Source organism: Rhagoletis zephyria, unplaced genomic scaffold (genome assembly GCF_001687245.7).
Source record: "Rhagoletis zephyria isolate East Lansing unplaced genomic scaffold, Rhagoletis_zephyria_1.1 Rzeph_scaffold_02475, whole genome shotgun sequence".
Classification (NCBI taxonomy): domain Eukaryota; kingdom Metazoa; phylum Arthropoda; class Insecta; order Diptera; family Tephritidae; genus Rhagoletis; species Rhagoletis zephyria.
The window spans coordinates 4,777-16,678 of NW_016159559.1; the positions used below are offsets into that span (position 1 = coordinate 4,777).

The window sequence follows — 11,902 nt, forward strand, 5'->3', positions numbered from 1 at the left end:
GTGTCTCAGAGGTGGTCCCATACTAATCTGGTTAAGATCCGATCAGTGGATCATGATATATATATATATATATATTTTTTTTTATATGAGAGTTAAAGTCGGTTTTTTTTTTGCTAAAAATTACTTGTTAATTTTTATTTATTTTTTCTTTATGTATGTTACCGCATAACTTTGGACCACGTCAACCGATTTCGATAATTCTTTTTGCATCGGAAAGGTAGTGTCTCAGAGGTGGTCCCATACTAATCTGGTTAAGATCCGATCAGTGGATCATGATATATATATATATATATTTTTTTTTATATGAGAGTTAAAGTCGGTTTTTTTTTTTGCTAAAAATTACTTGTTAATTTTTATTTATTTTTTTTTTATGTATGTTACCGCATAACTTTGGACCACGTCAACCGATTTCGATAATTCTTTTTGCATCGGAAAGGTAGTGTCTCAGAGGTGGTCCCATACTAATCTGGTTAAGATCCGATCAGTGGATCATGATATATATATATATATATATTTTTTTTTATATGAGAGTTAAAGTCGGTTTTTTTTTTGCTAAAAATTACTTGTTAATTTTTATTTATTTTTTCTTTATGTATGTTACCGCATAACTTTGGACCACGTCAACCGATTTCGATAATTCTTTTTGCATCGGAAAGGTAGTGTCTCAGAGGTGGTCCCATACTAATCTGGTTGAGATCCGATCAGTGGATCATGAGATATATATATGCATATATTTTTTTTATATGAGAGTTGAAGTCGGTTTTTTTTTGCTAAAAATTACTTGTAACAATGCGACTTGTCGAGTTGTCAGTTAACAATTTTTGTTGTTTGCAGTAACGATTGTGCGATTCACTAACTGTGCTGCCGCTAATGGGCACAAATCCGTTGCATATGCCAAGGCGCTCGTGTGAGCACAAAGTTCACAAGCATTTTATATGGAAGAAAATGCACAACACACTCCACAAAAAAAAATCTAAAAAATCAACGGTAACTTTTAGCGACTTGAAACTTACACTTTATTAGACTAAAATTGAATTGGCTACAAAACTGCATACCCGAAAATCTTATAAAGATTCTGAATAAAAAGTTCGAATTCTTGTTGCAAATTTTTTTAAGTTTGATTGATTTTTGTGAATTTTGTGCAAGCTTTAAAAGTTATATTCATGTGGTTTCTGTTGTTATATAGTAGATGGGACTATTAAAAATAAAATTATTAATAATAAATAAATACACATAAGTAGCAAACAACATAATTTTGAATTATGCTGCTATATTTTACTCCTAGCTGTAAAAAGTTTACAAAAATCATTTAACATGAAAAAGTTTGTTAATATTTAAAAAAAATCACTGTATGCACATTTTGAACATATTTATTTTCAAGACTGATTTTATTATGCTAATATCATGATGATTAATAAAGAAATATTTAAATATGCACATACACATGATACAAAAAAGAAGGTAGTTTCAATAAACAACTTTTTGATTAAAAACATATATGTAATACACCTATATTGGCAGTAAGAGCTAGTACCGTCCGAAAACACTACAGTACAGATATATCTATAAACACGTACGAAAGAAACGGAACACATACGTTTATAAATAAACATGTACTCGACACATTTACAAAAACGGCACTCAAGTACACAATACATTGACAAAAACAGTACTAGACTATCTCGCTTTGATTTCGGAATGCTTACACATTGAGATGTTAGCTTACTACCAATATAGAAGTATTACATATATGATTAAAAATCAGATTTTTGACAATTGCTCAATTGTGAAAAATTCGAAGTGGCGTTACCCAATTGTAAGTNAAGGTAGTTTCAATAAACAACTTTTTGATTAAAAAGCAGATTTTTGACAATTGCTCAATTGTGAAAAATTGGAAGCGGCGTTACCCAATTGTAAGTTTTTTGGTGAGGGAGATTTTATATCCTAAATTTGGGATTATAAATAAAATAGTTGTGTTAATATTTACCTTTTAAAAATAATTAATATCTTATCTTAAAAACGTTTAAATTTTACATTAAATTCAATAACAACTTGCCAAATGATTATTTTAATATTAATACAACATATTTAAAAATTTTTTTAGTGTCCTCATGTCATCTGATTATTTCACAATGTGATTTTATATATCGGATACGATGAGTTTGACACTGAACTTATACATTTCGATGTGTTATTTAATACATTTTGTCTTTGTCCATTTAACAGCAAATGGAATTTACTTTGGGACCCATGGGCCGTGAAATTTTTCCAGCAACACATATTGTTTTCACATGAAATTTTGACACATCCAAAAGTGAAGTATATATTTAGATAAAAACAAATTTTCAATCAACTGATTTGTGTAGTTCAGGGGCGTCTTTTGGTAAATGTTCTGGAGGCTGTTTTAATATATCCTATCTTATTATATATTTCTTAGCTTTTCTACATTCTGAGAAGTTGAGAGAATGAAGTCTAATGTTCCTTTTTGGTCACCTACGACGTTTGATTTCATTTTTTGCAATCATTAGTTCATTTCCCTTGAGGAGTCACAATGCCCATACCGGCTATACCGATTTTTTTGAAATTTCGGACACAAATTTNTTTTATTTTTGCGCTGTGCTAGCTGAGTATAAAAAAGAGAAGAGAGAATAGAGAGAAATATGTATGTGGTTTGTTGATGCTCTCTAAACACAAACGCGTGAAAGGCAAACGGTCTAGCAATGCGTGGTATTGTTGATCAACTTAATACTTTATTTAAACATAAGGGTTGCTCACAGTTCGAGTGTGTTATCTTGTTAAAGTTGCCACCTTTTAACTTTAGAAGTAAACTGTGAGTACCCTATATGAAAAATGGGGGTATATGAAAACGATCTCGTAGCCATTGAAAAGAGCTAGCGGTATAAGCCATATAAACTAAAATTCTGGAGACGCATAGATACCTCTGGAAGCATTTACCTAGAATACTGAGATGAGGCATTTTCCAATGGAAATATGTACAGAAAAACGGGCGCGACACCTTCTGGAAAGTAACATGATCACAGGGTGTATCCCTAGAACCATGTTAAGCTAAACCTTGAGGGATTACATTCTTGCCAAGACCGTCAGACAAGCTGAAATTGCATCGCAAGTTTTACGATTGGCTTGGGTAAGGTTTAATTTCTTAACCCCCCTTTGTTTTTGCCGCTTCTGAATTCTATAAACTGACAGCTTTCACACAATTTAAAATGTACATATGTATTTAAAAATGTCATGAAAATTGTGTTGCTAGCTTCATGTTGCAAGTTTTTTCACAGCGTGAACAGAATACTTCTTTGCTGAGGAAATGTTTTGGGATTTCACACTTATTTGACAGAAACAAATTTTATATGCGATCTAACAGCTTTTTCACGTGAAACAGGAATAAAATACTATGAAAAGATTTTTAAATCGACAAAAAATTAATAAGAAAATTTGAAGGATTTTAGATATTGGGTATGGTAGCACGAGATGTCACAATCTGTTTAATTGTCAGGTTGTTAATATGGCGACGAAAAAGTGACAATGGAACTACCTTGTTTTTTGTATCATGCACATACATATATGATATTTATATTTTTAATAAAGGATGTACACGTATTAAATTGAAAACTTTAATTATTCAATTCCTTTAAAATCAAGGCATATTCAGCTTCTGTAAGATTAAAAAAATAGAATTATCACGATTTAACTTCCAGATTTCTATATTTGTTTTACGTCCTATTGGACAATTATAAAAAAATTATTTATGCGGTTTTGTAGCCCATTAAATTTTAGTACAAGGAAGTGCAAGTTTGATGTTGCTGAAAAATCCTTTGATTTTTGATATTTTGATGATTTATGTTTTATTAACAACGCCAATCTAGACGTCGTCAAATTAGCGGCCTTTGATATCGTTAACGACAACAGCTGATTTGGCGCTAACGAATGTTGTTAGGGAAACGTTTACTGAATAGCTAAATTGTTAAAATTGTCGTTTAGCTGACTTAGCAATAACAAGAGTTGTTAAAATCGCGTAGTGAAACTTCCCCTTAAAAATCGCTGGCTCGAAATTGGTTTTAGACCCATAGTTTCTTAGGCAAACTTGCTCAGAATGATCCGTAGAGCATTTTCCGCATATGCGATTTTTCCGTTTTTTCGGTCCTATACAAATCGACCCGCTCTAATACATACATGTGTATATATGTTTCTTATGTACCCAATAAACATTGGGCTTGGTTAACAATTTGAGAATGATTGGGAAACTAACACTTTTTTCAAGTCCCACCTTCGATAACGAATGTGGAAAAGGTTAGTATTCGATTCGAGAACTAGGCCATTTTCCAGTAAAACAGAACCCTCGTTATCGAATATATTTTCCCTTCATTCTGAATTCGAAATCCAGCCCATTATCGAATTGAAATTGAAATTTAATGCGAGAGGGTGACTGTCTTATATTTCTCTTCGAGAATGAGCAGGATTCCACTATCTCTCTTGTAGTATTGTTTCCATTTTTTTCGAACCCATCTCGAATGTATTTCCAATATACTATGAACGTTGGAAAACCAAGGTTGGTTATGATTTCGGTCTCAGTCCGATATGCGTACTGGATATCAAGGTAACTTTCGAACGTTCGCCAAAATATTTATAAGGTAGAGTAGAATATGTCAGGATACCCGCTGTAGCCGAGTGGTTAGAGGTGCGAACGACCACTTGGTAGGACCTGGGTTCAATTCTTGATCCGAGCAATATATAACAATAGAAAAGAGTATTATCTAACAGCGGTCAATCTTTGGCAAGCAATAGCAAACCTCCGAGTTCATTTGTGCCATAAACCATTTGCGGTTCGGAGGTAAAATTGAGGGTCCATCCATTTGTGTTATAACATCAAGAGACACACCACAAATTAGAGGATAAGCTCAGCCAAACGCTTAGCAAAAATGTGACCGCAAATGTCTACAAAATATTTACCAACGGTTTAGGATCCCATGTTTTATGTTATTTTAGAGAGATGATGTTCTATAAAGTTTCATACATAAACTTATTCCATTAGTATATAAAAAAGTTCTAGTATGCGCAACCATAGCAGGATACTGATTGGCAATTAAGTTACGCAATTAGACTTCTTCTGCAAAATATGTATGCTGTGTATTAATACGCTTAGGAATACATCCATATATTTCAGGTTTGCAATACTAGGTTCTTTACTAAGTAATCAGCAAAATGTAATAAATCTCACCAATTACCATGAGTTGCTGCAAGTGATATCAACTGTATTAAACATTTCTTCGAATGCGATGACTTGGCGCAGTATACGCCGAAGTTTGATAGCAATTTTATTTTTTGAAAAGGAGCAGATTTCAAGCCTCAATAAAGTTTATGTCAGTGATTGTACGGAGACATGGAACAAAATTGTAAATTTCTTAATTTCCGAGTCATCTGAGAACAATATTATTATAATGGAAAAACAACTACTTTTGCAAGCTTTAATAAAGCATGGCAAGCTATCGTCAGAAGCGAGTAACAATTTAATCCAATCTATTATAACTAATAGCATTCTGAGGCGTGCCGAAGCGTTTGAAACTATACGTCAAATTTTAATAAATTCTGATATTTGTGGAGTGGACAAAAATTCCAGCACCATTGAAAGGATTATAAATTGGGCCTATGAGGTAAACGATAAAATCAATGCCAGGAGCATGTTACTTAATATCGCCCCAGTCAACATTACGCTGATAAACGACACATGCGCGATTGCAGTTATAAATTTCCTAGATGAGCAGCAGATATTTTCATCGACCGCTTATCGAGATGAAATACAAAGACAATCGTATGATCTAAACATGCTTCAATACAAATACAACATAAAATTTGTTTGCCTGGAGGACCACGGAAAAATTTTGAATTCAATATCGAAATTGGCCCACCCAATGAACGCGTTGTCCAAATCATTGAATAATTGTTTGTTTCAGAATACTTATGAATTACTGATGCGTACAGTAAATTTGGAAATTTCAAAAGAAACCTCCTGTGCCAGTATTATTTCAGACCTGACATCCTTGTATAAATTAGCAGACTTGTCGAAAGCGTTGCTGTACTATAAAGTGTTTACAAAAGAAAATTTAGCACAGTGTCCACTAATTAAGCGTGTTGGATTTTTCCTTAGCCATATGGAGGTCAGTTTTGCCTACATAATGATAAAATAACCAGGGGATTCTTAATACTTTGTTTTTTTTTTATTGGTTTCTTTATTCCTGCAGTTTCAATTGAAAAGCAATGATCCCCGAATTATAGAACAAACAGAATTATTGGAAATTCTGCAACATTTAGAAGCGTTTATAAAAGCTTTTACTTCCAGTCAGGTATTGATACAGTTTTTAGAGACACAGCCGCTAGAGGAACTGGTTAACTTTTTGGGAGCAAGTTTACTGCATAGCGGTATGTTATGTAATTGAGCTTGTTTTCCATATTTGTTATTTCTACTTTTTTACAGCTTCTCAGCACCAGCGAAGTAAAAGCAGCGACTGGGCCGATGTTCGTTTTACATCGCTGCGTATTCTCGCTGAACTATGTGCTAGTAATACTCACCAAAAAGATGCCTTCCATCATATATGCCGATATGTATTCAACATTCGTAACGATTTAGATATTCTTCTCCCACTCATAAAAGTACATACATTTATTTAAGAGCCTACCGCTATTAAGATCCGATTGTAATACTTCATGATTTCAGATATTTTGTACTCAAAAAAGTAAGTGCGAGGCCGAAAACTGTCAGATAGGTGTATGGTTCGTAGACAAATTAAAACTAATTTTCCGATTGTACCACATGGACCACAAAATCATTGATACGCTAGTTGAAATGCTCCCAGGTGAAGATTTACGCCATTGATTAATATATAATTTTCTACGATAAATTCTTTTTGTTTACAGAAATCTTCGAGTATGTGTACTCAAATACTGAGCTTTTAGAAAATATGTTCGTAGCGTTAACATCTTTACTTAAAATCGCTTACAAAAAGAACTATTCTACAAAAATAGCGAGCAATTTGATGAAAACTGTTCGACTGATCTCACGGCATTGCGATGGAATCTGGACAAAAGAAGGATTTAGAAATATTTGCAAATCTGTGATAAAGTTTTTGTCCTTTCCATCTCTCCGAATTCAATTTTCTGTGATAAGCACAATAACATCACTAATGGATGCCAATTGGCTGAAGAGTACAACATCATCATTTTATATTCAGGAGCATCACAAAATGTGTCAGGAGCTTTTCGCTGTCATAAACTGGAAAAATTTAACAGTATGTTGGAAAAAAAGTCACACACATTTCCTAAATATTATGTATATACCCAAATAAATTGTGTTATAGGACTCCACCACAGATCTGGCACAAAATCGAAGTTCAGTAGTAATGCAGCTCTTAGTGGCTCTTATTGCCTTCAGCTCCTATTATCAAGAAAATGCCTTAAAGGAGTTGGCAAATTTGTATGCTTCAAAGAAACTAACAGAAGGTGAAAATAGAAGCTTTAAGTACTAATCATTGCTAGACGAGTAATATTCGTTTGATTGAACGAAAATCTATTGCAGCCGACTTGAACGAGTTTACACAAGTTTGTGATTTTTTTGGCTGTTCGCGATCGCAGTTGACAAAGCCGTATATTAATAGCTTAATAACAGCTTGGATAGCTAATAATTGGCCAATTTTTAAGTACGCTTTGTTTCTTGTTCTTTGTTGTGATTGTTAACATAAAAATTATACTTTTAGATTTCCATTTTTTCTATGTTATGCAAGCAAAGACGAATTCATTATGCAAAATATTGCGATGATTGCGGCGTGTACTCTGTTATATGTCGCAAAGGCCGATTTCAAGAAACTAAACAAATATGCAACGGACGAAGAAATTTTGAAGGTACTGATTGAAATTTTTTGCAGAAATCATGTTTTATTATCATCAAAGACGAATAAGAGCGTGTCAGAAGTGACAATATTTCCCACTTTTCCACGCATTCCGCTGTCAAATTGCGAAAGAGAAATTTTATTTCCATGTGTGAACAGCCACAAAGACCTTCCTGTCACTTTTCGGAAATCAGTTTCAGAAATTAAAGTTGCATGGTGTGACTGCAACTGAAAGAGCTCAATTCGATTTCGCAAATTTATTTCAGCTTGCTCGTGCTACACTAGCAGTTTTTATTTCTGCTGAAATTGCTGTCAAACTAATCGAGTGTTGCCGTGTGGCGGTGATCGGGAGTTTGTGAGAAATAATAATGAACAATTAAAAAAAATATCAGTAATGCTTTTAGTTAGTTATTTTGCGGAATTTAATTGATTATTTTCTTGATAAATCTTTACAAGCTTTGTTTTTTGCAGCAGCTGCTTCAAAAAATATTTATTCTTTGGACAAAGATGACTTAACCCTTAATTAAGCGCATAAAGAAAATGACACAAATGACACACATGGGGCCCCTTATTGAAAATGTAATGAACGTAAAAAGGCTGAAATATTACTATGTTCCTTCTTAACAGAACGTAATTTAGCATTTTCGACAACCGACCACTTAACCAAATGTCGACAAGAAAAAAGAAATGTTAAAAATCAACGCGATTCTTTAGCACCTTAAAACTTGCACATTATTGGCCTGGAATTTGATGGGCTACCAACCTGCATACTCAAAAAAATTCTACAAAAATCTGAATAAAAAGTTCAAAATCTAGCTGAAATTTTGCAGATTTTTTATGATTTTTGCACAAATTTTGAAATGTGGATTTATATTTTGTTTGTTATATAATGAGCTAGGCTTTTATGGAAAAATAATAAACAAAAAAGAAACAGGCAAAATCGTGACTTAATCAGCTGATCACAAGTGTATGTATAAAATGATTTTTATATTTACGATCTCAAACCAGTTTAGAATGAATTTTAAATGTGACAGAGCAAATGACATTTTAATATACCTTACGTACGTACATATAGACCTTTGTATACAATAAAAGTTTAATAAGAACAATTCTTTGTGCATACATTTGAAAAAGACGTTTTTGGGTAGGAAATTACGTTTTTTCAGTCCAAACATATAAAAAAATTGTAAAAGGCCGATGTTTTTATACAATAGATATTAAAGAAAAATTAATATAGGGGGTTTTTATTAGAGCAACATAAGACTTTTTGTCTGACTGTCTATCTGTCTGTCTCTATGTTTGTACGCGCATCACTCGAAAACTAATGCCTGAAATTAAATGCATTAAAATAGCATAAGCAACACTTTTTTGCTTTTTGAAGCAAGCAGCCCTTGATCATTTTCAATGCATATGCAATTGCTTCGCTGTGGCTTAAGAAAAGTAAAGCAGCGACAGCAAACAGCAAATGCGAAAGGAGACATGAAATCATTTGCTTTTGCTTACATCGCAGCATGATTCAATAATACAAGGTTAGATAATTATTGACAGCCGCGGTTTGACACTCCCTTACAAAAGGTTGCATTTACGAAGGACGGAGAAAGGGGAGGAATGAAATCTCTTGGTGTGAAAATGGTAGTAGAAAAGTACTCAATTAGTAGTGAAATTCCTTTTGTAAATTCTAATGTATTTCCAGGAAATCTGGCATTTTAAACGAAATATTGAACGTAATATTTTTATATCTATGTGAGTAACGTAATGTATGTGCTATTTAGCTGTATAAATACTGCAAAAAGACTCAAAATTAAAATAAAACTACTATAAGATTGATGTAAACATCCAATTTAAAAACAATTTATGTTTTTATCAGTTAAATAGGCTTCATATGCATATACAAATAAGCATATTGCACAAAAGCTTATACTTCTATTTCACACCAAAGCTACACTTTTTCCAAGCAAATTTGCAAAGAAGCAACACCGTGCCGCTGCTAAGGGAGCGGTGCGAGAGAGACAATTGTCAGTTTATCGAACCTTGTATTATTGAATCATGACATCGCAGTTTGGTTTTGCTTACACAGTGAGCCGAAGCAAACCAGTTTAGAAAAATTTGCTGTTGCTGCAAGCAGTAAGTTTGGGGTAGTTTTATTCTTGCTTTTGCTTATCTTCCTTGATTCGTTATTCTGGCGAGTACTTTCACACATAAATGCATTTGTATGGTTGTACGTACATACATACATATGTATGTTTGTACATATGTACATACACTGCCGGAACAAAGTATTGGCACAGCAAATTTTTCACAATATTCAACAATTTTCATTCTAATGTTTTTCCGCTGATTTCATTAAAATGTAGTTCATTCTACAATAAAAAACATAAAAATATAACTCCTAAACTTTCTGCAAAACTCGCGAAAATTCAGCAAATTTTCAACTTTTTAATCAGATTTTTTAGATTTTTTTTGAGTATGTAGATTTGTAGCCCAATCAAATATTATAATAAAGCACAAGTTTTAAGTAGCTAGGAATTACCGTTGATTTTTGGCAATTTTTTTTCACGCAGTCTTCCATACAAAAAAANAGCAAATTTTCAACTTTTTAATCAGATTTTTTAGATTTTTTTTGAGTATGTAGATTTGTAGCCCAATCAAATATTATAATAAAGCACAAGTTTTAAGTAGCTAGGAATTACCGTTGATTTTTGGCAATTTTTTTTCACGCAGTCTCTTCCATACAAAAAATTTTGTTCGAAAATACTTTATATGGAAAAAATACAAAACACCTTCAACAGAAAAAATTCTCAAAAATCAACGCGATTTTTGACTAACTTTCTTTTACGAGAATTTAGTGGGCTGCAAAACTGCATACTCGAAAAAATTCTAAAAAATCTTATTAAAAGGTGAAAATTTTGATGAAAATTTGCTGAATTTTCGCGAGTTTTGCACAAAGTTTAGGAATTTTATTTTTATATTTTTTTTTTTTGTTGAATGAACCATATTTTTATACAAAATTGGCGGTATGTATATATGGTATGTACATATATACGCTCAATCCATTATATCTGCATACACCCTTATTTGTTTTTTAAATATTCACAATGTTTTGCAAGCTATATTTCTTTTGTTATTTTTGTACATATATATGGTGCCTGCTGTTAAAAAAAAAAAACATATAAATCAAAGTTTCAAACTGTATACAAAATTAAGGAAAATTTGACGAATTTTCATAAAAATTTTAAAATTTGTACGCGGATTTAAAAAAATTGTATGCAGCTTTATAGCCCATTCAATTTTTGTACAACAATGTACAAATTTGAGGTAGCTAAGAAATCGCGGTGATTTGTAATAATTTTTTTTTGTTGACGGCTCTAGGCATTTTTCTCCATACAAGGTATGAGCAATTTTTTTTTGTATATGGAGGAACATACGTCGAGCTGTCAGCAAAAAAAAAAATTATTAAAATCAAAGCCTTTTGAATTAAATAAATAATCATAAATAAAACTCAATAATAATTATTATCTCTGAGCGAAAAATAAAAAAATAAATATTATTTGTGATCGAAAAAATAAAAATCAAATAATAATCATTTCCGTTTTAAACTATTTTACTCATAATGATTGCCGGCCCTGATTTGTACATTATTGTACTAAAATTGAATGGGCTATAAAACTGCATACCAGCATATTTTTTTTGAATCTGAGTAAATTAAATTAAATTAAAAATCCTATTACTATTTAAGGAATGACTGCAAAGTTTACATATAGCTTTGTCATCATTAAAATCGAAATAATTTTCAATATTTTTCCTGTTTGCACGCGGTGCATTATTTTAAATCTTTATAAAATGAATAAGTCCGCACCGATGGATGACAATAGCAACAAGCGACAACTGATACGCGCAGCCAAATTTTCAAATTTTGCTTAAACAGTTGCTTTCGACTGCGAGAATAATACAGCAAGGCAAAGAAGCAAAAGCAAAAATGAGAGTACATAAAACTCACTGCTTGCAGT

At 32.3% G+C, this 11,902-nt stretch overlaps 1 protein-coding gene across 1 annotated transcript in view; it reads left to right on the forward strand.

Annotated features, from left to right (window-relative positions):
• Positions 1-5,100: 5,100 nt before the first annotated feature.
• The window catches only part of tefu (Serine/threonine-protein kinase tefu), a 60,502-nt gene continuing 53,700 nt past the window's right edge, over positions 5,101-11,902 (forward strand). The window contains exons 1-8 of the mRNA XM_017621485.1: positions 5,101-6,170; positions 6,255-6,432; positions 6,488-6,663; positions 6,728-6,866; positions 6,928-7,298; positions 7,368-7,509; positions 7,586-7,706; positions 7,764-7,908. Coding sequence (XP_017476974.1) covers positions 5,136-6,170; positions 6,255-6,432; positions 6,488-6,663; positions 6,728-6,866; positions 6,928-7,298; positions 7,368-7,509; positions 7,586-7,706; positions 7,764-7,908 — 2,307 coding nt within the window. The 5' untranslated portion in view covers positions 5,101-5,135. The remainder of the gene's footprint in view (positions 6,171-6,254; positions 6,433-6,487; positions 6,664-6,727; positions 6,867-6,927; positions 7,299-7,367; positions 7,510-7,585; positions 7,707-7,763; positions 7,909-11,902) is intronic.